Raw genomic sequence first — 26,320 nt, 5'->3', positions numbered from 1 at the left:
CTCTCCCCCTTGAACACTTCCTTGGATTCATTTAGTTTTTTCAGCAAAATATTCAGTCTCTGTGCAATGTGAACGTTGGAGTTTCACACATAGCTAGCCAGTAGGCTCTCACTCCACCTTGAACCACTGCAAAATTAGTACACCACCATATCAAATGCATAATTTATATTAAAACTTGGAAACATTCTATATTGCCCTTATTCCAAAATCAAATGTGTCCTTCTAGTTTATGAATGCATATGACACTTGTTTCCACATAAGGACACAAAGGAGAGTCAGGAAGAGAGGTAGAAAACCCAAGTCACCTCTTCTTCTCTTTTTCTAATACACCCTTTTTTTTGAGAGATTCCACGGTCTCAACTTTTATTCTTTTAATGACCATATTTTCTTCACTTTGATAAACAACACATAAAAAACATTTTGACGCCTCCATGTTCCTCCTCGCCACTAGAATACAGGTTAAAATCATTGTAGAGATCACAGTATGAAAAGCTTTTTATCCTCTTAGGATTTTTTTAGAAAGAGCCTCCTTTATATTTAATTCTACTGGCCAAATCCATTGAAAATAGAAATGATTTGCATCTCAGCGCTTAATCTAGTCCTGGAAACAGTGGCATTTCCAACTCCCTGATCAACTGGAAAACAAAAACAAAAGCAAACCTCCCATACACTGAGAAAATGAAAAAGTCCACAACCCGCCCCCCGCTGCACCCCACCTCCAGCATCACGAACCACCTTTAACTTTTCTGTGGGGCCGTGTCTTTCACGATGCACACAGAGAAGTAACAGTGCCTTTGGCCTCTCAGTCCTTGGCATTATAAATCCCATAGTATTTGCACTGCATTCTCCATTATTCAAGTGTGTCTACGCTGCTTATGAAACGTACTTTCCCATTCACCTTTGCACGTTTCCAAAGCCACTGTCCCTCACTTGGCCTTTGTGATTGCTCAGGTACTTTACCCCTCACAAAAACATAACCCAGGCAAAACGAACAACCACAGAAGGGGGTGACTCTAACTACTTCCCCTCACACCTCGATGCCTCTCCCAAAACTGTGAAATAAAGTTAATCTTTTACAGGAAATTGAAAGTATCTCATTTCCTTAATGTTATCATGCTAGCACTTATATCATCCTTCTATTTCCGAATCTATATCCCCTAAAAAGATGGTCAGCAACGAATGGTAAGGACTTTCTATCTAGGAGTCTTTCTATCAACCCCCTGGGGTCTAACTAATGCTTTAAGCATGATAGATGTCCACCGTTTTTGAGCTGGTTTGAATGAAATAAATTAACTGAGAACGTCTGTGCTCTTCAAGCTACAGCTCTCCTGTATTTACTCTGCTACTTCCCACTGTTTACGCAGTTTGTATGACAGGCTTCGGCCTTCACTTTCTGGTTACATGCCAACCTCCCCAGAACCTGACTGGATACCTCTGCCCATGGACAATCTATTCCCATTTTGATTCAAACTGAAAAGAGTCCCTCATAATCACCATACCTGTTAACCATACATATTTTCCCTGCCCAGAGGCAATTACTGCCTTGCTTCATTTCTAAAATTAAGCATTTGTCTCTAAGTCTGAGGAAAATTAACCTGAATTAATTGCCATCAGTGCCTCAGACACTCGCTGCCCGTTCCATTTGGTACCCATGCCTGTAATACAGTTGGTTCTCCTATTTCTACATGATTGGGTCTTCAGTCCAATGTAGCCATAAACAAGGATCTTAGAACACTTCAGTCCTTATGACTTCTTCCCCATGCCACAGAAGTCAGACAATATTCAAGGCCAAGGCTGGTTCACAGAAGAAACCCTCCACCAATATTTCATCAACAAGTTTCCAGGTCCCTTGCCACAACTAACACCTATTCCCTAACATTACACTATACTCATCCACACCCACCTGATAAATGATGGCAAAAATGAAAGAGACAATACCAGGGAAGCCTACAATTACATCGATGTGTCCAAGAACTCTTATCTTCAATATATAAACATTATATATATATATATAACAATTATATTATATATTATATATGTATATATATAACAATTATATATTGTTTATATATATATATAACAATATATATAACAATTATATATATAAACAATTATATCGACGTGTCCAAGAACTCTTATCTTCAATATATAAACATTAAAATGAATGAGTGCAACTTTATTAAAAAAACACATCCTGCTTCAGCTATTTGCAATTCTAGAGTTTACATAACAAAAGGAAAAAATAGTCATCTTTTGCTTTCCCCACCCAAAGCTTTACTTACAGAAAGTATACAAATGAATTCAAGGTCTAGAGACACAACTGTTTAATGAGCTACTCTAATTCAATTAGCTCTTTGGAAAGGAATAAAAGAAAGGAATAAAGTTGTTCATTCACTCTTCTAATTTAATACGCTGCATAAATGGGATAAGAGACTGGTTAGCCAGGATTTCTGCTCATTCTGAGGTCACTATGTATTCTAGCGTAGTCCTGCATATAATTAATATAACACACCTCCCTGTTTAATCCAATCCCCTGGGTTCTACTTTGTTGAACCTTTGTTTTTTATCACAGCTGTGAAATACAGTAACACAACTTCATTATCTAAGGACTTTGATGAATAATCATAAATGTATTATTTAAATGTTTTAAGAGGTATCACTTAAGTTTGTGAACTGCATATAGAGTTTCAATTAATGTTGCCACTTTCAAACAAAGTTAGAAAAACTTTTGATTACTAAAATATTATATTCTGATTTTTAAGAGTGTGTCTTCAGTAATAATTTAAAATAATTAACTCAATACATCTAAGCATCAAGGTGAGTTGGCAAATGTTGGTGTTCTAGAATTAAAGAATGCTCTTGCTCAAAACTGTTATTACTGTTATTAATCTATTTAGCTAAAAATTTCTCAAAAAAAAAAAAAAAATGTCTAGAAGCCCTAATGACTAACATCCAGTCTTCACTGCCCTCCAGACTGCAAATTTTAAACACAAAGTCTACATAAGATTTATAATGCAATCTCTGTTCAACATAGCATGCTACTGGAAATAATGGAACATCAAAAGAATAACACGATGTTGGGAATTTATATGTGTTGATGTGCACACCAATTCACATGAGCTGCAGAATAAATTTTCTTCAATCATGCTTTCATCCTGGCCCTATAAAACAAAACTTGCTGGGTTCCTACTTCTGGAAGCATAACAACTAAACTTTTCTGCAGACCAGGACATCTATAGGTACCATTTACTCTGTCATGGCAGTATACTCTTTCTGTCTTATGTTAGTCATGATGCACAGCCCAATGTGTACTCCTCCTCCACTTACCTGAATATTACCCATCTTTACAGGCCATAGTGGATTTCCTCCTTTACCACTTAATATTCCAAGGTCTACCCTTCTCAGCTCTCACTACTGTAGTATGAACCACAGCACTTAGACTCCGATTTAATTTTCTTTTTTAATTTTTCAGTTTAAAGTGTTCTTCCAATTATTCCTTCTCTCCTCTCATCACATGGACTCAAATGGAGCAACCACTTCTCATGATTTAATTACTCTGATTTTTTTCCTATTTTTCATCAAATTCTCAGCAAGTATTTACTGAGTATGTTATTTATATCTTATATTGTACTATTTGTATTGTTTTGAAGGCCATAAAAGACATAATTGCATAACCTACATTATATAATAATGCAATGTATCCTATTATAAAGAGGAAACCAAGCTATCACTTGAAAACATTCTGTTTTCTGCTATTCAAGGACTGCCCAAGCCACAGGACCTCCTCCACAGAGGCAGTTACTCACTGAGAGCAGTTTGGCTGCAGATGGCTCGCTGTAGCTGACATCTTTAGCTGTGCATATTAATGCACAATTTATTTTGGCTAAAAACAGGGCACTAGCATTCCTCAGAAATGTGATGACATGCTTAGCAACTTGGGCAACAGTTTAGTTTAAAACGGTCCATCCAGAGGTGGGAAGGATACTTTCTCTCTGAAAGTGTGCAGATTACAAATTTCTGCTGCATAATTCAGTAACCATTACCAAACCTCATGAAATATACACTAAACATAAAATGTTTTCCTTCTTAAAGCATAATGATGTTCAGCAAACACTAACAATAACATATGCAAATCCTAAAAAAAAAATCAGATCAATTAAAAAAAGCACAGTTTGGGGAACCTGGGTTGGTTAAGCATCAGACTTTGGCTCAGGTCATGATCCCACGGCTTGTGAGTTCAAGCCCCGCATGGGGCTCTCTGCTGTCAGCGCGAAGCGGGGCTTTGGAATTTCTGTCTCCCTCTCTCCCTGCCCCTCCCCCACTCGTGCTCACTCTCTGTCTCTCTCTCAAAAATAAACAAACATTAAAAAAAAAAAAGCATAGTTTAATGTTTGTCAGTGCAGTCCAAAACAAGAAAACCACTTTCACCAAGCAAAACTTAAAGAATTATTATACTACACAGACATGAAAATATATTTGTACTCTATTACAGTCACACAGAGAGGAGAATCCCTAATCAGTCAAGTGAACTTACATAACACTATGCATTAACATTTCTAAACGGTCTCTCATATGGCAAATTCCAACTTTTAGAACTTTAATGATTAACATACACCTTGAGCTATCACACAGTTTTGAAGCCTGTGATACAATAATTCCAATTAGGCTGTGTCTGCAAACAGCTTGTTGAATTGTCCTCTTATTTCATGTAAAAATGAAGATATAAATTCCATTAGTAAAAAGAACCAAAGGTCACATAAACATTGTGAACGCATTATACATGCCGAAAGCTATGTATCTTTTTTTTTGTTTATTGCTAGATATCTTTTTTTTTTTAAGCTTATTTATTTTTGACAGAGAGAGAGTGTGCACACTCACAAGCATGTGTGCAAGTGGGGGAGGGGCAGAGAGAAAGAGAGAACTTGGGGCTTGAACTAATGTGAGATCATGACCTGAGCAGAGGTCAAGAGTCAGGCACTTAACTGTGCCACCCAGGCACCCTTCAAAGCTACAGATCTTTAATTCAGTCAGATGCTCACTGGAATTAAGATAATCATTTGTACATTGAGTTGGAAAGGAAAAAAATACTTTTTCAAAAAATATACTAAATGCTTAAAGTATATTAAATTTTTGTAAAAAAATTTCAAAATTTCATGACTTTTAGCCTCTTTTAAGCTTTCTGTGAGTGGGAGCCACTTATAACTTGTATTTATTCAAATTTTATGTAGTTGTACATATGCCCCTTTTCAAGAATGTCTTTAAGGAAACTCTTATTTTATTTTGTCATATTCTATTGTATTTTTAACATTTATTTAAGTAATCTCTACATCCAAGGTAGGGCTCAAACTCACAACCCTGAGATCAAGAATCACACACTCCTCCGAATGAGCCTGCCAGATACCCCGGAAAATGTGATTTTAAAATTACACTTAATAACCTTTATATTATTTTCAATTTTTTGTAGACCCCGTCCACATTTTTCATTACCATTTATTTCCTTCTGACCACTTTTTAAATCCTTGTTCTGTGACGTTTAAAAACATAAATTTATACATTAAAATTTTTCCGAACGTTTGTAACTACAGAATTCCCAATCACATATTCACATTATAATGCCTACCACTGACTTATTTTCTTTGGTTGAAGCAGAAATCTGCTCTTATGTGTTGTTCCATGAATTCTACTGAAAATTCTAACTTTGCTGAACAAATGATACAAATGTCATATCTCCATCAATTGTTTTACAACTGATTTTTAAAAATCTGTATTTTTGATTAAAGAAAAACATAGAAAAAGTGGTTAATCATTTTATATTCAGGTGAGACTGGATCTTATCTATATAAAATTCATTATATTCTATTCTACAAACAAGTTTCCATCCTCACTTGCTAAATTATCACCCCTCCTTTTAGACTCTGAGTTCAATTCTTGACACTGAAAAAAGTTATCAACTTCATCATCTATATTTTCAAAATCTAACAGAGTGGCTAGCGAAGAGTAGAGCTCACAGTTTTCTTAAAGAACAAAAAGAACTCAGCAGTATAAAGCTCTGGTTTGAGCAACAGTGAGTAGGAAGGTATAAAACCACTGTTCTTGGACCTCAGTTTTGTTTACACTAAATTCCAAAAATAAACTGCCGCCAAGTAAATTTTTTTTTAACTTTAAGAATATGTAAAATTTACACACATGCACACATTCTTTCTTTAACCTACAAATTTAAGGAGTGGTCTATTTAAAGAGAACATGGTCTCTTATAAAAAATGATGCTAAATTTGGGGTCAGCAGATCTAAGTTCTTGTATGGGATTCACTACTAAGTAATTTTGTGACCATATAAGTCACCTCAAGTCCCTAACTTCATTTTATCACTGACAAATGGAGTTAACAATGATGACACTATCCCTACTTACCTTTGAGAATTTTTATAAAGATTCACAATAATGATGATAATAAAAAAATGTTTATCTACTAGTTTCAATTTCAAAGCACTTCCACTTATATTGCCAAATGTGATTTTTTACTTTATGAATATTTTTAGATCTAAGAAAACTAAATATTCAGAAAAATAGAATGGCCTGATCAAACCATACATCAAGTAAGCAGCCGAGCTAGGGTTCATATGCACACTTTTCAAGTCTAAAATCCCATACTGCTTCCAGTTTTCCAAAGGGCCATCTGATGGTTAATTTATAAAGAAACACTGAAGATTTCAAATGACTTTACAATATGAGTTCTGATTGCTTTACTCTCTTTACTCACCCTTAAAATGTGAATACCACCTTATTAAAAGAGCATTAAATGACAAAAATCATATAGAGATCCTAGTGCACAGTCTGAAATGCAGTGTTCAAACTAAGATCTCTCCTTTCTGCGACCAAAGACCTATCTCCCTTTTTTACTAAAGGAAGAAAAAGGCAAGAAGCACTGTTTATGGGAAAGCTGTTTCTCCTTTATCAAAGGTAACTACAACAACTTCAAAGTAAATTCAGAGGAATATCAGCAAAAATACGTACGTGTGAGGGGCAAAGCTAGGAGGACATCCCAGATCTTCTGATGCCTTACTGATGCACTTGATGTGGGCACTACTTTAAGGAAAATAATTATAAACTTCTACCAGACTATTTACATCTTTATCTTCAAGGCACTATCTTTGACATATTTGCAAGGAAGAGCTCATTTTAATCTAAGCTAATTAAGATATGGAAGGGGAGCAAGTGTTAGATATGTTTTCTCAAGGGATGTGAACAATGAGCAAGTTAACCCAGCACTTTATTAAGTTTACTGATCCAGTAAATGATTTTGTGTAGGTGTGGGTATCTGCTTTCACAACAGAACATCTGTCCTTACCAAGTTATATATATCATCATACCAGGGCAATAATATGTAACAACAGCCTTAGTAGATATTATAAAAGCCAAAAGCTGGATACGCAGAAAGTCACCTGAAACATCTAGGCATTTAAGAGCTGAAAATGAAAAAAACAAAAAAAGGCTTTGATGCTAATGACTAAACTTAATGGGTAGACATGAGAAATATTTATTTTATACAGGGAACATCCAAGTCATGAGAAAGATGTTGCAAATTGAAGCATATCAAAAAATGAGAGCTAAATAAATATGGTGTCTGTAGACATATTTAAGTAATATAGAGCTTTAAATGATTAACTGGGTATTTCTATTCATTTAAATTCATTAGAAAACTATTTTAAAGGAAGATAAATTCTGTTAAAATCAAGATATCCTTTACTTAAATCCTATTAATGATACCATATGGATTGTCAGAGAATAGCAAAAAAAAAAAAAAAAAAAAAAAAAAAAAAAAAAAAAAAGTCCTTTAACTTCAGAATATAAGAACCTTATATTTAGCATCAACAGCATCTATTTCCCTTCACTGGATTCACGTAAAAATGCTGTCAGTTACAGGCACCTGGGTGGCTCAGTTGGTGAAGCCTCCAACTCTTGATTTCAGCTCAAGTCATGATCTCACCATCATGAGATCAAACCCCATGTCAGGCTCTGTGCTGACCATGGAACCTGCTTCAGATTCTTTCTCTCTCTCCCTCTCTCTCTCTCTCTCAAAATAAAACAAATGAACAAACAAACAACAACAACAACAACAACAACAACAACAAAAAACAGCGTCAATTAAAGCATACACGGCTGTGACTAAGAATGTATTAAAAACTGACCAAATTTCCCATTACAGGCATAAGGCCCTTCAGGTCACCATTGTTATTTAGAACCCAAAATTCCTGGCACTTCATCTAGTAAGATGCTCACGCTGAAGATGTAAAAATCAAGAATCTAAATCCTTTATTCATTCTGACGCATCATATAAATTGTTCCACCAATTTGATGAATGAGGGTTTTTTTAAGTGTTAATTGTAACATGAATTTACAAGGTTAAAAAAAAAAGTACAAAAAAGGTATGACATTAAAGGTAAAACCTTCTCTCTCTACCACCAAGTCTAACTCTCCAGAATCAGTGTTGTTTTGCTTTGATTTTTTCTTGTGGTTGCCATTATAGTATCAAATAAGTTTTGATCTATAAATTTAAAATATTATGAATTTTACCTTACTACGAAGCTACAGTTCTTCAAGACAACCTTGTATTACCACTACTTTAGGACTGTCTTAAGCAATCTCCAAGAAATTATGTTTAATGAACAATCTATTTTTAGCACACAATAAAATAAGGCATAACTTTTTCAGTTTGATTTCTGTATCATGTAATATCATCTCACATTCTACCACCGTTTTGTAATCACATTTTCCATCCATTCTTTTTATTTTCCATTTTAATAAAAGAACTTCCTCTACTGATTATGATGTATGTATAGATAGGTACACATGTACATATAGACAGAGAGAGAGGTGATAACTTGCCTGCATTCTTTCATGCGTTAACACATTCTTAAGCACCCTCACACTCTCCCGATATCTTGCCGAGGTACAGAATTCATCTTATCATCCTATCTAGAAACTTAAAGAAAGTGCTCCCTATCTACTGTCTTCTATGCTGATTATGAGGACTGTAGCTGTTTGATTTCTCATCTTTTTTTTGTAGATGATATCATTTTTCTCTGTGGAAGCCTTTCCGGTTTTCTCCCTATCTTTGGAAATCTGGTATTTTACCAGGATACACCTATCAGTCATTTTATTAATTTTGCATGGCCAGTGGGTAGGCCTTTACAATCTGAAGACTTCAATCTTTCTTTACCTCAGAGAAATTTCTTCTGGAGCTTATCTCCACCATCTTGATTCTTTCTTTCTGTAACTCCTATTAGAGTTCTTTGATACACTCTCCATGATTTTTAATATTTCTCTTAGGGCCCCAGATGCCCCAGAGTTATAAATAACCACCTCCCCAAAATGTCTACAACTCCATTGGCAGGCATCCAGAAACAGCCCCACACCGGAGATAAAATGCCCATTCTCCAGTCTCTATATTACTACAGGAAGTAGTAAAGAGGAAAATCTCAAGAGTTCTATACCTTCCTAGGTGCATTCCCCACTCTTTCCTTCCTTAACCATTCCAAAATCCAAGCTTTCGCTACAACTATATAGACAAATTAAACCTTTAGTCACTATTAAAAATACCAGATTCCCAAGTTATCAGTTTCAAGCCTCTAATCCTTCAATGGGAATGAGGGAACTCTCACCACCCAACCCCTCCCACCCATGGTCCAGGCTATAACCTTCTGCTACTTCATTTCTCTCAATAACATTTATCACCAGCTGTCGCGCTATATATTTTATGTGTTTATCACTCTTAGTAGAATACACACTGCATGAGGAGAGAATTTCTGTGTACTGTGTTCACTCTTAGATGCCCAAAGTCTAGAACGGTGCCTGAAACACAGTAAGGGTTCGGTAAGTCGTTGCCTAATTTTTTAAATTGCTCTACAATCTGGAAAAATCTTAGGCCTTTTCCAGACCATCAAGTGGGCCCAATGAAATTTGAGCGTGCTAATTATTTATGGAATATTCTCTTAAACAGTTCTTAAGAACAGAAAGAATTTTTATAAGTTGTTTATATGTCCCAAATGAATGCTCTCCTAGGAGGTCACGTGTTTTTTCTTTTGTTTTTCACTGTTTCACCTGTGTCCTTCATGTGGTATCATTGCTAAAATGTCAAGTTAAGTCTCTTCAGGCCTGTCATTTACAGTGAATGTCTCCATTATTTACTAGGTAATCATCAGAGGTTTTTCTGTGTTCGTGGACAGTTCTGCCTCTCCATTCATCCTCTCCTTTAAAGGAGAGGATATGGGACAACAGAGGGTCAGTGTTCAAGTAAGGACAGCTTTACAGGACAGTAACAGATCAGAGTGGTTGACTCACAGTTGAGTAATGTTTTATTTGTTTTCGCCTTTAAATTATTCCATTGTGTGAGAATGGCATTACTTCTAATTCTCTTCCAAAGTCCCTAGTTTTCTCATGAAGGGCCATTAGGCAGCTCATCCCTTCATTTGGAGAATTCTTTGGCTTTGGCTCGAGGGAAAGAAAAATAAAGACTCTCCCTACTGTCTTCCCATTGGAGATTAGGAAAGAGTCCACTAGTCATATTTGTTCCTACTGCAATTCTTTAATTTGTTGTTTGATCACTACCCATAGCCCATCACTGCTTTCTATATTTGTACATTCCTAGCTTAGAGCTTAGAGAGCTTCCCTGAGGAAGCCACTTGTTTGATGGTTTCCTTGGTTCTTTTTCTGTCATCGTCTTCCCATCTTCTATCTTCTAGAAATTCAACATGCCAACTTATACTGCTGGTGGTCTTTCCTAACTTCTGGAAAGACCTTTTAAAAAGTGAGACCTTTGGAGATAGGAGGCGAACTTACGTGTGCCCAGTCTTCCTTTTTAAGAGGAACTGTGTTGTCGACTTTACTTAGAACTTGAGGTGAGAAGACCTCTGTGCTAAATCAGCAAGCAACTAAGAGGAGAATATCCCCTTTTCTAAACATTCTTCCAGCTACTCTACCATCAGGAAGCTCTTAACAGGTTTTCTTTCTCCACAGGCTCCAGCCTCCTGACATTTGGCAGAGCTCTACTCCTTCCCACTAGTTCTTAACACATTTTCCACATTTCCGCCCTTAGTTTCTCTCACCAGTAACAGAAGATGCAGCCACCCTATCCACCTCAAAGAGGTGTCCAGTTAAGTCATTTTGCCAACCTAAAGAACTTGCACCATTTTTTGTTTTGCTTTGCTTTAATAAATGGAGGGAATTTATATGCAGGTCTAGGTGTGTTTGTTTTGGGGATTTTTTTGTTTTGCTTTTGTTTTGTTTTTTAGCTCTGGAAATATGGCCATGTTTTTGTTCAATAAAATACCTGGTATCATCCAAGAGACTGATTAACCTATGGTCCATTATGATCAAAAATAAATATGACCAAAAAAAGCACCTTAACTAACATTTGGTTCATTATCAACATACTGAAAAATGACAAGTCATTTCATAGATTACAAAATTTGACAAGAGCCAGGAGAATTTTCAGACACGAGGGACAAGTCTTTAAATTTCTCCCTAAATCTTGCCCCAGGCTATGTATCAAAAGACATCTAGTATATGAACAATAAAAACAACGAGAAAAAGTGCTTTTATTGCTATGTAGAAAGCAAATGTTCAGTTTCTGTGTCAGAAAGGAAGCCCAAAGAGAGAGCCTGCATTGTTGAGGTTTATTCCATTAATGGACTGGTAAGAAAAGATAGCTATAAACTCCTCTTGACATCAAAAGTTTAGGCTTAGAGCCAGTAGATTCTTAACGTTTATTTGGAGCAGCACACATTTTGACAGTCACCAGAGTCGATGGTTTAAATACCATCCTCTTCACATAGATATTTGAGCTAAGGTGTGTGTGTGTGTGTGTGTGTGTGTGTGTGTGTGTGTGTATGACAGGAGTAGGAGAAAGCTCACAAGTCTAGTTAAGGAAGTCAAATCCCCTTCCCTAAAGCTTGCTGTCAGAGTGATGATACCTCTCCAGTCCTTCCTCCCCAGATCAGTATCCATTTAAGAGCCAGGATGTTCATAAGCACATATTGTCATAATTCTGATACATTGGTAATGAAAAATATCAGAGAAATCCTCCTAGTCTTTTCAAGAAGTGATACAAGAGAGCCATATTCTATTTAATCCACAGACTACAAAAGTAATAATACTGAGAGTTACTTGCATACTCAAACTTGAAAATAGTAAATCAATGTAAATTAAAGAATTAAAGAACATCCCGCCTCTGTCCCTGTCCTGCATAGAAAAACTGTCTATTCAGTCTGAATATTTGAGGGCAATGTGACCCAGAGCACTACATCCTCTTCAGAAGATGCAGAAAAGTTCACTTCCTCATGGATCCATAGAACAGCTCAGAAATGGTGATTGTTCCCAAAATTTCATCTATCTTATTATCTCTTGAAATAGAAGCTCCCAGCCTCTCTCCAGAGGTCTAATTTCTCAACTCTGACCCCTTGATAATTCAGGAGTGAGGAACTGCCCATTTGGTGGGAAGAATTAGGAAAGATGCCTTCTTAAAAGAGTTCAGAATTAGTAGCTCAGTCGGTTAAGTGTCCGACTTCAGCTCAGGTTAATGATATCATGGTTCGTGGGTCTGAGCCCCATGTCGGGCTCTGTGCTGACAGCTAGGAGCCTAGAGCCTGCTTCAGATTCTGTGTCTCCCTCTTTCTCTGACTCTCTCTCTCTCTCTCTCAAAAATAAACATTAAAAAAAATTAAGAGTTTAGAATTAGAACTCAGATGACATTTTTACTTATGGGGGAAAAATAAAGTTGAAAGAAATGTCAAGATAAATCAAATAATCAAATGGCTCTTGATTGCTACCTCAGAACCCAACAACTTATGATATTGTATCCAAGTATAAAAAAAAAAAAGGTGAGAGTACACTTTAAAGTTAAATCTTATCCACATTGCATTATATTGTAACTTTAAAAGCACTTAATGCATTTAAAAATACCTTATCATACAAATGTTCAGACAATCCTAATAATCCAATGTGTTGGGCAGAGAATAGATTATTATATTCATTTTTCAAATGGCATCCTTGCTACAGAAAGTTTAAATGATTTGCCCAAGTTCATCTCAACAATAATGGGAATGCGTTCCTTTAATGAGCTAGTGAGGTAGACCTGCCCTCATAGTCCCAACTCCTTTTATAAGTGTCTATATTCCTGCTATTCTTCACATTTCCAACTCAAATTCTTCTGTTTTCATAAAGATCATTATGATACCCAAACCTCACCCCACCCCCACGACTGATAGTGATGTTTTCTTCCTCTGACCTCATAGCACTTTATCTCTGCTTCTACCATAAATAAATATATTGGGAATCAGGAGATTCGGATTGAATTCTGCTTGGTTATTTACTGCCATGAAGATCCTAACAAGTAACCACAGTAACCACTTGAACACTAGTTTTCTCACTACTAGAAAAGAGAAAACTATAGTACAGATAATATATGCCCATGGAATTTTTTGGAAATTTAAGTTTGATTAAACCAGTAGGAAAGAACTATGTTAAATGTAAAGCCCAACACAAAGTTACTTTTCATATACATATTTTTCTTTTTTATATCCACTTTTATTTCCCCTATTTTATTTCCTGGAAGAAAGACTCCATATCCAGTGAATACTTGATTCCGTCACAGCACTCATTGGTGCTTCACAAGAAGCATTTGATACAAACTTCTAAAATGAATGAATGATCAAATGTATGACTACATTAATCAAGTAAGTTTCGTAAAGCAGCATGTTCATCACCACCTGCTAAACGTTGAAGGCCAAAATCTGACTTCAACTTCTCTCCAGTCTCATTGTCTATTTTCCCCCACCACGTCAGCCAACTAGATTTACCTCTGATTCCTTAAATACACTGTAAATTTTTCTGGCTCTAGGTCTTGGACCAAATTATCATCCCCTTTCATGTCCTTTATCTGTTGGAATAGTATCCATCCTTACAAACCTAGCTCAAATGCCATTTTCTCCATGAAGCTTTCCTTAATCTCACTCACTAGAAATGACACTTCCTATTCCACAGTATTTGTTCATCTCTCATTGCTCTTATCATGTGACCACATATTACGTTTCCTTGTGCATATATTATCTAACCTAATACTCTGATTCTGTTATGATCAGCCTTATGTTTTAGTTATCTTTATATCCTGCCAAACCTATATTAAAATGTCTTCCATATAACAGGTACTCAAATAATATACGTGGCTTCAAAGTCCAACGGCATGTTTCTGCTTTATAAATTGGCAAATGACATTTTATGAAATGATCATCCATTGCTTTAAGTCATTATTACTGTACATTCCTATCAATGTCATATAGTACGAGCAGAAAGAGATCTTCATTAAAATTTTAAAAGCTACCAACATATAAACAAACTTCTTATAATCCAATTTCTGCTATAATTTGAAAGCAGTATGTTCTTATTAATTGCAATGTTATCATTAAAAATGGCCTATCTGGGGGTGCCTGGGTGGCTCAGTCGTTTGGGTGTCCAACTTCGGTTCAGGTCATGATCTATGAGCCCCGCATTTGGCTTTGTGCTGACAGCTCAGAGCCTGGAGCCTGCTTTGGATTCGGTGTCTCATTCTCTCTGCCCCTCCCCCACTTGTGCTCTGTCTCTCTCTGGCTCTCAAAAATAAATAAATGTAAAAAAAATTTTTTTAATGGCTTATTTGGAAAGTTGAGGTAGTCAATATGACTTTGGGATAAGAAGAACAAATGATACTTTAGAAAAAAACCAGAAGTTGGCACATTTTTAATTTACATCATTTTTATCTCTCCTTGGCAGCAAACATCCCAACTAATCTAACAGCTACCAACGATCATCAATGCTGTTATTATTGTAACATAGACTTCATTTATAACAAGGGTACACAAGTTTTCTCTCTCGGGGATATTTAAATCACACAATCCTTCATCGCCTGCTGTCAGCTCCTTCCTGGGCTGTTCGCAGACATAATGTACACATAAGCCACTAACAGCTGTCCTCCAGACAAACTAAGTGATTTCTGCACCTTCTCATCGGGTGGGAGCCACCAGATTTCTTTTAAAAATGTATTCTTCTGGCCTCTCTCTTCTCACTTATCTCATTATGTCACCTTCCCTGCATTATTTCTTCACTCCAGAGAATTTCTGAGTGTTTTTTTTTGTTGTTGCTGTTTTGTGTTTTGTTTGTTTTGTGTTTGTTTGTTGCTGTTTGGGGCTTTTGTCCTTCTCCTTGAATGTCCCCAAATCTCCACCTATCAAAATCTGATTTTATCCAGGGCCTTTAAGTGCTAGGTTAACATTAACTGAATTCTTGAGAATTATTTTTCTGTCCTCAATCAGAGTAAACAATGATGAACAATGATTTGTCACTACTGGCCCCTTTATGATTTGATAGTCAGGAAGGCATACCCAAAGACTTAAAAATATAAAATATGATCCTTCTGAGAATACACCCATCAATGTTGAACCTGCTCTTAGGACTTCTTCATTTTACGAACCGACTTATGCTGTTATTAATGACTCTCAACTAATAAGTGAAACATTACTTCATAAGGTATATCAAAATCACTGGCAGGAAAAGGAGAGGTATAGTTTGGAAAAGTGTACTTAATTTTATATTAAAATTGTATTTATGGGGTTCCTGTGTGGCTCAGTCAGTTAAATGTCTGACTTCAGCTCAGTTCATGATCTCACGGCTTGAGTTCAAGCCCCACATCAGGTTCTATGCTGACAGCTCAGAGCCTGGAGCCTGTTTCAGATTCTGTGTCTCCCTGTCTCTCTGTCCCTCCCCCACTCACGCTCTGTCCCTCTCTCAAAAATAAACATTAAAAAAATGTTTAAAATTGTATTTATAATGGGAAAACATGGTCCACTTTTTTCGCAGCACAGAAATGATCCCATTTAAGAGTACCATAATTTTGGAAGGCAGGAGTATGAATTTAAAAGTTAAAGTAATTCTCACTGTATGGTAAGTAATAATAAATAGTGTGGATCTTACAGAGTGCAATGAGTATATGCTCAGCATCTTTGATTTCATTTTGACTTTATATGCCAAAGTTATCAGAAATTGTGGCAGCATTTTGGGCTTATTATTGGAGAAAATGGCTTAAAACTTTTTTTTTCTTAATTTACAATTAGAGAAGAAAAAGAGAAAGGAAGGAAAGAGAGGGAGAAAGAAAGGACAAGAGAAAAATAATGCCATCCTATCATACCAGTGATAAACCAAACACCATTTGTGTAAGCAATGATAATGGTTTAAGAGCATGAACACAATAAATAAACACACTCACCTCGGTTAAATGAGGATTGGGATTAAAACCACACAGGCTACACACAGTGGTTTGACACTCAGTGCATGTGTTAAAATTGGCCTTTTCTGGAACATGCAACAGAAGTTCAGTGGTATTGCAAAGAGGACAGATGGTTTTAGAGAGGCCTTGTCCTGGAGTCTGGGCTGCAGACGGAGCAGTGGATGGCTGCAGAGGTTTCCCAGCTTCTGTTTGGCTTACTGGTTTTGTAGATGGCTGAGCTGAAGGCTTTGCCGGGCCTGGCTGTTGAGGTGGGGGCTTTGCCGGGCTGGGCTGCTGAGAAGGGGGCTTTGCCGGGCCTGGCTGTTGAGGTGGGGGCTTTGCCGGGCCTGGCTGTTGAGGTGGGGGCTTTGCCGGGCCGGGCTGCTGAGAAGGCGGCTTTGCCGGGCCAGGCTGCTGAGGAGGGGGCTTTGCCGGGCCAGGCTGCTGAGGAGGGGGCTTTGCCGGGCCAGGCTGCTGAGGAGGGGGCTTTGCCGGGCCGGGCTGCTGAGGAGGGGGCTTTGCCGGGCCGGGCTGTTGAGGTGGGGGCTTCGCCGGGCCGGGCTGCTGAGCAGGAGTTTTTCCTGTCCCTGGCTGCTGACCCAGAGACTTTGTTGCCCCAACTTGCTGAGATGGAGTCTTTGCAGGCCCAGGTGGCTGAGCTGGAGACTGCGACCCAGGTTGGTGAGCTGGAGATTTTGGTGCCCCTGGCTGCTGGGCTGGGGGCTTTCCTGGCCCTGGCTGCTGAGATGGAAGTTTGTCTGACCCAGCCTGTTGAGTTTGAGGCTTCGCAGGCCCAACAGGCTGAGCTGGAGACTTTGGCCCAGGCTGCTGAGCAGTAGGCTTTGTTGTCCCTGGTGGCTGGGCTGGGGGCTTTGCTGTCCCCGGCTGTTGAGCTAGGGCCTTCGCTGGCCCTGTTTGCTGAGCTAAGGGCTTTGCAGGCCCAGGCTGTGCTGTAGCAAGTTTTTCAGGTCCAGGCTGCTGGGCTGGAGGTTTTCCAGGACCTCCCTGCTGAATAGGTGGTTTGGATGGGCTTTGCACAGAGGGTTTAACTGATTCTCCCCTTAGTGTGTCTGACTGTTTTGTCTGAGGCCTGGTTGCATCTCTTTGAAGGGGCAATTGTGCCTGGTCTGTCTGAGGAGCCTGCATAAGCCCCTCAATTGGCTTTCCTGTCCCTGAAGGTTGTAATTTAATCTTCTCTGGTTGCTGAGAAGATACTGATCTGGGAGAGCCATCCTGCTGCAGTGGGACCCTCGCAGGTCCTTGCTGCTTAGGAACTGGCTTAGGTGACTGTTGTGGTGAAGGTTTTGTGATTCCTTCGGGTTTTCCTTGTTCTTTCTGAGCCATTTTCTGTTTCTTGGCAGTTTCTTCCTGGGATGAATCAGTGTCTGATATCAAATCAAAAGGATTAAATTTATTTACAACTGAGGAGACAGCACTTAAAGGGTTAACCTCTGAGAGGAAGCCAGGCATCATACTAGATTTGTGCTCTTCCTTCAGATCAGTTCTGGACTTTGATTCTTTCAAGCTAATAGTGGAAGGACTCCTTCCAGGCAACTTCTGCTCTGACCTCAAAGTGTCTGTAGTTCTACTCTTACTGAGACCAGGTGGAGCTGAACGCCCTGGGTCTGGCGGTTTCCCTGATTGTTTTGGAGGATGACTACTATCCAACTCTTGTTTCCTAGAAGAGTGAAACAAAAAGAAGTAAAAATAATGGAAATTATCCCAACTCTAAATAATATGAAAAAGCTATTACTTTCTTACAGTCTCAAAATTATGCATGTATAAATATAATTAGAACACATTTTTGCAGTCTACTGTACGTGACCAGAAAAGGTTTAATCCCTCTGTTACTTTCTTTACATGGGTAGAGATTTTCAACAAGAAGGTAAACAAAAAGGGAAAAAAACAAAAACAATACCTGCTACCGTAAGTCATGAAAACATAAGAAATCTAGCTAGACATTATTTATAATAGTTTATTTACATTTACACTTAATAGAATCCAGCCATACTTAACACCTAATTATATTAAATTGATAAATCAAGGCAATGCCATGTTCTAGTACGTTCATGTTCAAAGAATGTTATTCTTCCAAATACTAGCAGCACCAAGAATTAAAACTAATCATTTTAAAATGTGGGAGTTTGTTCCAAACTTTTTTTTTGATGTTGTTTGTGTGTCTTACTTGATTACAAGAATTAAATTAGTCACATATGGCACGTGTGACATCTGGGAAATGTTTAGTAAAGGAAGTTATGTCAGGCATTTCCAGGGGCTGAGAAAGTTGATAGTCTATTCAATTTTACTCTGTCTACAAAGAAAATATCCATTAAAAATTATCCTTATTAAACTTCATAAAATGAAAAGTCCTACTTTGATTAATTAGAAATTTTTGAAAAATAATTCCCTATTTCTTGTAGAAGAAAATTATTATGTCATTTAATTATTATTCCAATAGCTAATACTTAATGAGATCTCTATGCAAAATAACAATTGATACTTACAGAATCTCGAGATATAGCCTGGTATACAACTAGTAATAAGCTGGTTGTGACCCCATTTTTGAAGGTATTGTTACTTTTCTCAGAAGAAAATATATAATAATCTCTTAATGTTTTGTGTAACACTCTTGCCACTGTTAGGCTATTAGTAATATTATTCATTATTAACAGCTTTAAGAATGTAACTAATCTGCAAAATTTCTTTTAATTCATAGACAAATATACATGATGGATTTTTTTTTAAACAGTTTTGGAAACATGATCACTTTTAAATGACTATGGCTAAATAATTGTAAGTTTTTACTTTTAGCCAAAAATTAAATACATTAATTTTTTTAAATAAGCCATTCTTCACTGATAAAGTTGCAACTAAAAAGAATAGGATATATTAGAATTGTTAACAAATAAAATTATAAGTATTGCATTTGATAATGTAGCTTTTTAATTTTGGAAAAGATTTATTTATTTTTAATTAAAAGAAAAAAGAGAAAGTTATTCAGTAGCACTTAAAATATGAGATAATCACAATAAAGTTCTATAAGTTTTGTTTTGTGAAAATTTACTTGCTAATGGGCCAGATTATAAATTTTTAATTTCAGATCATTTAGTACCTAACATGAATTAAGTTTTTGAAGTTCCCCAAAGGATACAGAAATTTGAGTTAGATCAAGTCATAAGGCATAACAGAAAGAAACACAGAAGCATTCCCTCTAGTTAGCAACAAGTCCAAAGGAAATAATCTATACAAGCCAAGGTATGTAAGAAGTGATTTTCTGATAAAAGAGAAATAAATAGAATTCCTAGTTTTGGCAATTCCCTCCAGGAAAAAAAAAAAATTAGGAAATTTGAGATAACTGAAATGAGGAACTAAAATTATTACCCTAATTAATTCCAACAGTTCTAAGATAGTTATCTTTTAAAAAGCTACGTATTTCCATTTTGGGAAAATGATTTTGAATGTTTCTTTACAGGCCTCAAAAGCCATAGTAAACGACCTAAGATGGATTATTTCCAGAAATTCCACTGTTTAGATCTTCACATTATTCTGGAAATGATCCACATTCAATTAATGAAATCTACCACTCCCATGAAAGGGCACATTCTTAGGAACTTCGTTAGAGAAGTCCCTGTCTTATGAGTAATTATTAGGCATTTTTTTGAATTGGTTCCCTTGTGGAGTCCTAGAGACCTACATTTAAACAGAGTACAAAAGAAATCTATTCTTAATTTAACGAAATCCTCTTGAAAATACTATTAAGCTTAATCATTGTGTTATTTCACAGAATCCAGCCTATGTACAAAACAAATAAAAAAGGAACTTTGTGAATACCAAGTAGTTGTGTTATCAACACCAAAATTCAAAGCAAGCTGCTTCCAGCAGAAATTACAATTGTATGTACTTCTTACAAGTATAAGTTATACAGTCTAACAAAAGCCCTGAGAAAATACTGACACAGATATGAAGATTGCCCTACAACTTAAACTAATTTCAGTTACTAGAATGATGTGAGTTAATGTAAAACATAGAGATGTGGATGTGAGAAATAGAAGGACAATCATTAAAAGAGATACAAGCTTAATCCTGAACAAAAATATAAGGATGTCTTAGCTAACTATGGTCTTTCAGTGAAGTTTTGTTTGGTGTAACAGTTGCTCTGTCAAAAACAAACATGACGAAAATGCAATCTGTGCCTTGTAAACTAGACTGGGACCTCCTAGAGAGGGAATGTGTTTCACTCATCTTTGCATCACTAGAACTGAATCTGTTAACTAGAGAGCATGTTTGATGAGTGAATGAATGAACACATGGATGACAATGAATTGATGAATGTATCAGGTTTTTGTTTTATACTAGATTAATGCTTCATCAATTATTTTCAAAGACTTCTGCAGTCCTTCCAAGGCATAAGTGCAAACATTCTATATGCATTTTAGAACCTGGGCTTGGCTTGCTACTCTAGGAAGAAAAAATGTTTGTTGAGTTGTATACCAGTTGGAGAGATGCAAAGGAATACTAAAGAAAATAACAGATTCAGTCAGAATTCCTATGAAATATTCTGCTAATCAGAAGCACTTTTCAGTAAAGCCCTTCTCAAACCTGTAGTTGTAAATAGAATGAGTTGACCAAGTAATAAAATTGTCTTCCCCTGGGTCTTTAATAAATCAAAAATTCAGGAACATTTTGTTTGTAACCTGTAACTTCTAGCTTGTAAATACCCATGCTTTAAACAACCTCCTCTTTCATTACTACTGTCATCACCAGATTAGAATTTTTCTTTCATCATTTAGCAGAAAAAAATATTTCAGCTACAAATGAGGTAAACAGTATTCAAGGCTAAGAATATAAAAGCAGTTGGAATGCTAAAAAAAATTTTTTAATGGAACACATCAGGCAATGACACTTGACAGTGCTGAGTCACATAAAATTTTTGATATTAGAAATACAAGCAACTTCAGGAGTATCTATTCATTTTTATACTGTAGAGGATACTAGGGCTTAAAGTGGCTAATAGATTATCCAAGGCTCTAAAACTAGCTAGTCACAGGGGCACCTGGGTGGCTCAGTGGGTTGAGCCTCTGACTCTTGATTTCCACTCAGATCACTATCCCACTGTCCTGGGATTGAGCCCTGCATCGGGCTCCGTGCTGAATGTGGAGCTGCTTAAGATTCTCTCTCTGTCTCTGTCTCTCTGTCTCTCTCCATCTCTGTTTCTCTCTCTCCTTATGCCCCTCCCCCGCTCACACGCTCTCTTAAAAAAAAAGAAAAAAAAAAAACAGTCACAGATATCTAGTATCCGGACTCCTGGTCGGGGTGGGGAGGGGAGTGGGAGTTCCACTGACTTCTCCACATGTAAAAAAAATGTAGATACATCAGAATAACTCCTAACAGTGCATAATTCAATACACAATTTGTCTGAAGCCATCACTGCCAGTGCCACCACTGCTGAGATTGATATTATTACTCTTTACAGAGTTCCTTCAAATTAAAATTCAAACAAAAATATCCCTGTCAACTTTTAACCAATCCTCACAATGATTCTACAAGATAGGTAAAACAAGTGTCACTTGCCTTATTTGAAGCAAGGAAACTGAGGCACAATGGCTGAAACACATATACAATTTGCCTTGAGTCAGTTAAAATGAATAGGATAAGAACTTAGGGTTTTGGGGTCTCAACCCTTATTTAAAAACAAAAAAAAAAAATACTTCCATGTCTAACTGACACACTTAACCCCTTCAAACCTTAAAAAATTGGATACGCTTTTTTATATATACTTAGAGTGCTTCTAAAAATCTGAATCTAAACCAGGTGTTTCTTTGGTTATCCCATGCGGGGATAATAAATTTGCAAAAATTATGCATCTTTTATAAACATAATTCAGTAAAATATAAGGTTTCAAAAATCAGAAACATATTGTTTATCTGTTGAGATGAAGCTTTCACCAATAAGTTTTGAGACCACAGATTACCTACTAATAATTCTACTCTAACAAAATTATCAATGGAGAATCTGATATAAGTACTGTATAAAACCAGTTTCATAGGCTGAAATAGTATTTTTCAGCCACCCTCTGAACCAAAGAAAAGTTAGGATTGCAGAAATGAAAGCTCAAACTTTTTCTTGGTCTATGTAACCAGGGTGCTAAACCTGTTGCATGTACATATTAGGAAAAACTATAGAAGAGCTGACATACATTTCTAAAAAGCTAATAGAAGTACTGTACCTCGTTATTATCCCATAAAAATATAATATATGAGCATTCAAAAATTTTCCCAAGTTTTCATCAGTAGAGAAAAATGGTTCATATCATAAGCTGTTAAGACTTAAGATAATGGATAGAAAAGGCTTTATACCAAAGAAACAACCCCATATATTACTAGTTAGAAAAACAGATTTAATATAAAGGGTCAGGTTTTTACTAGTAGTGGTGGCTTCATTTCAAGAACACAGGATTTTTAGCTGATATATTGTGGAAACTTAAGATTTTATGTTAAAAATATTGCAACTATCCATGACACTTCTCCTACGTTAAAAGTTATTTGATAAAATTATATGCATATACGTATATGACAGTTTCCAAGTTAAAATATTTTTATGAAATAGAGGATAAGAATCTACACCTACAATATCCAGATCTTTCAATATCTCAAATGAAAATTGTAGGTCTCCCTTCAGTCAACATAAAGCAGGAATGGTTTCAGGACAACGGACAGAGAACTGTTCGCTAAGGGAGGGTGTAAAGTTAAAGGGTTTGTTTACAATAATAAAGGCAGGGCAGGCACAATGATTATACCCTCTTAAGGCTCCAATTAGAAAACAACTAATTTATTAGATGAAGCAAAATGGAGAGCTACAGAAGGAAATTAATACGGTAATATTACAGAATAGCTCTTAATTGCCTGTGCAAGTTGTCATTTATTTGGTTTGACTTGAAAACTATGTACTGGAAACTAATTTTAAGATAACACAAATTCACATGTTCTAAACTGTAAGATACTTTTGCATATAAAAGAGCAATAGTTTAAAAAATAGCATATGCTAATTCAGAAATACATGTACAGCACCTGCTCCGCTGCGACCGAACCATCTGTCTAATGCCATAATATATTTTAGGGTCCCTCATTGAATATAAAAGGTGTATTCATTCTATACCTTCTACCTAAACAGCTCCTTTTCTCCTCTGGGGCTGGGGTGGGAAGGAAGGACAAATCACCTCCCAGGGAATTAAAGGTATTGTTACAGAAATATTTCAGACATCATTCACAGAGAAAAAGACGCCGAAATGACTGGGGAGGTTTAAACAGAGACAGGTAAACACCCAGTTCTATCCATTTCCCAACACGTCCGTTTTGTATTAATGGAAGACTTCCAGATTAGTAAAACACTGGAGGGCGTCTCTCCACGCCATCCTAGGGGAAAAAGGTTCCAAAAGGCCAAAAATCACAACCTAAAATCACAGTTCCAGGAATGCAACCCTTGACTATCCCACTAGAAACTCTACAATGCATCATTTTTATTCTGCCCAGAGAAGGCTTATGATCTCTTTCTCGTCACCCCATTAGGGAAAATAAAATGAACGGAAACCACATATATGTACTGCCGTGCTGGCACATACGGGTTGGCACATATGTGCACGGGAAGCTGTACATATATGCCTGGACATATACATCATGCTGTGCGTGCCTGTGCATGGAAGACGGCTCCGCAGCGGCCGGGGGAACGCTTCCCTTGGGCAGCCCCTGCGCCCTTGACATGACAGCGGCGATCTGTCTCCTCTCCTCTTCGCTCAGCTGGCTCAGATCCGCCTCCATGCCGGCCGGGATCACGGTGTGCAAGGAGCTCCCCGCCCCGCCAGCCCCTCCTCCGGCTGCTGCCGCCGCCGCCGCCGCCGCCAGCCCTTCCGGGAGCCCTTCCCCTTCCAAGCTCGCCTCGTTGCCCATGGCTCAGAGGGACTCGGGGCCGCTGCGCTCCCTCCTTGCGCTGCGTCCCCGTCGGGAAGCCCGCGGCCCGACGAGCAACCGGAGCCGGGGTCCGCCGTGGGGCGTGCAGGCGGCCGAGTCCCAGGGCTCGGGACCCGGCACCGCTGCCCGGAACGCCAGGCGGGTGTTAGTCCCGCTCGCAGGTGACGCCCGCAGCTGGTGCCTCCTCCATGTTGGACAACTCCCCGAAGCCGCCTCAGCGCCCCGAGTCGGGAGAAGCAGGTCTGAGCAGTGCCAGCCGGGCGCCGTCCGCCCCTCCCACCGCGCCCCGCCTCCTCGCCCGCGCCCTCGCAGTGCGCATGCCTGTCTCGGAACAGGTGATGGCCGCACCCGCGCCCATCCCGTTCTGCGTCGCTCTGTATCCTTCCACACGCTCAGCACCGATTTAAAGGAGCCCGGGGAGAGCGCAGCTGAAAACCGGAACAACAGCCGGCGTTTCTTTCAGGCATATTTCAGGATGCCTCAACCTGAGTTTTAGCGGATTACAGTGAAGGGGTGGGGAGGGGCTGGAGGGGAGGTGTCAGTTTCCTTCTTTGATTCATGGGATCTGTAGTTTCAAAAAAAAAAAAAATTTTTTTTTTTTGTTTTTTTCTAAGGGAGCGTGTTTAAAGATTGTAGTAATGGATTCAGGTAACGAGATTAACAGGAGAAATCTCTGATGCCTTTGGGACAAATTTCCCCAAAGGAGCCGAAACTGGACCTTTTCACTTAGGACTTTTCCAGAATAATTACATTAAAACCTTAGGTACAGCAACCGCAAGGAGGTAAAGTTTTTGAATGCTTATCATTGTATTGTTCCCCAAAGGGACTACACAAAAGTAAGGGGTTACGGGAAATTATGGAGGAGATACTGTAGTAAGATTCAGATTGTAGAGTATTAAAATGTTCAAGTGGTGTGAAATTTTGAAAACATGAATTCAGTCCTTTTTTGTACAAATGGACAGAATAACCAAAAAAGTGGAATTAATCTGTACAGACACACACAGATGGCTAGCAGCAGAGTTGTAACTAATAACCCATCCCCACTCACCCCAAACGCACAAACTCTTCTTGCTACATTTCCTCGAAGGGAATGTTTTCCTTCAACACCGAATCCACAACCCCAATTTTACTATCTACCTTTGCTAACAAAATGGACGTAATGTCTCAGTTGTTGAGATTAATCAAAAGCTAACAACGGGAACGAAATAATAAATAGAAATGAATAAGTTGCCCTGAGAGTTTCCAAGTGTTTACAATAAGTGTTATAAAAGTTTTATATTTTGCATTCCACCAGTATCAAAACTAAAAAATGGTTCAGTTATAAAATTTGTGACACTTTTTTTTTTCATGTTTATTTATTTTGAGAGAGAGTGCTGGCACAGTGGGGAGGGGCAGAAAGAGAATCTTAAGCAGGCTCCACACCCAGCTGGGGAAGAGGGGTGGAGGGCAGGGTGTTCCATCTCATGAATCCTGAGATCCTGACCTGATTCAAAATCAGGAGTTGGATGCTTAACCAAATGAGCTATGTAGACACCCCAAAGTGTACTGCTTTTTAAAAAGTCCAGTCATCAGATGAAGTTTCACTGCTGGTTGGGTTCCCATAAAAACTTTGCATCAAGTTTAATTCTCTTACAACACATTGAGGTGTGACTTCCAAAGTCAAAGCTACAAAGTCATGCTTTGTAAAGAGAATGCTTTCACCTCATACAAACCAATGACATGAAGCAACCTAACATTCTGAGGGGCACGTTTGGAGACAATATGTTATCATATTTCTAAAAATGAGTTTGCCTCAAAAAAGATATAATCGGTATATAATCCTGAATCTCTGACAAAATGAGTAACTGCTCCAATGCCCAGGCAGCCCCTAGGAATCAAACTCTAGTTTTGTGACAAAAATACATCCTATGTATTCACATCCACAAACGACGAAGTTAAAAAACTGCTAGGATGAGCACTCTTTTCAAAGTCTAGCCTCAGAATAATGATTAAACTAGAAAACAAATGGTTAATGCTATATTCTCTCTTATTATAGATGGAAAGGAACCTTTAAAGTAATAAGAA

General features: G+C 37.7%; 1 protein-coding gene across 8 annotated transcripts in view; it reads right to left on the bottom strand.

The window, feature by feature from the left end:
* PCLO (piccolo presynaptic cytomatrix protein) overlaps window positions 1–24,508 on the bottom strand; it is a 442,587-nt gene extending 418,079 nt beyond the window's left edge. For all 8 annotated transcript variants that reach the window (XR_009260516.1, XM_058725251.1, XM_058725252.1 and 5 more), the window contains exons 1-2: window positions 23,979–24,508; window positions 16,293–17,970 (exon numbers count right to left, since the gene is read on the bottom strand). Coding sequence is in view for 7 of the 8 variants with exons in the window: in XM_058725251.1 (XP_058581234.1) it covers window positions 16,293–17,970; window positions 23,979–24,235 (1,935 nt within the window). In the remaining variant the exon portion in view is untranslated. The remainder of the gene's footprint in view (window positions 1–16,292; window positions 17,971–23,978) is intronic.
* Window positions 24,509–26,320: the final 1,812 nt, after the last annotated feature.

The sequence above is a fragment of the Neofelis nebulosa genome, chromosome 4 (genome assembly GCF_028018385.1).
Source record: "Neofelis nebulosa isolate mNeoNeb1 chromosome 4, mNeoNeb1.pri, whole genome shotgun sequence".
Lineage (NCBI taxonomy): Eukaryota > Metazoa > Chordata > Mammalia > Carnivora > Felidae > Neofelis > Neofelis nebulosa.
This window is presented reverse-complemented; position numbering and strand designations above follow the sequence as displayed.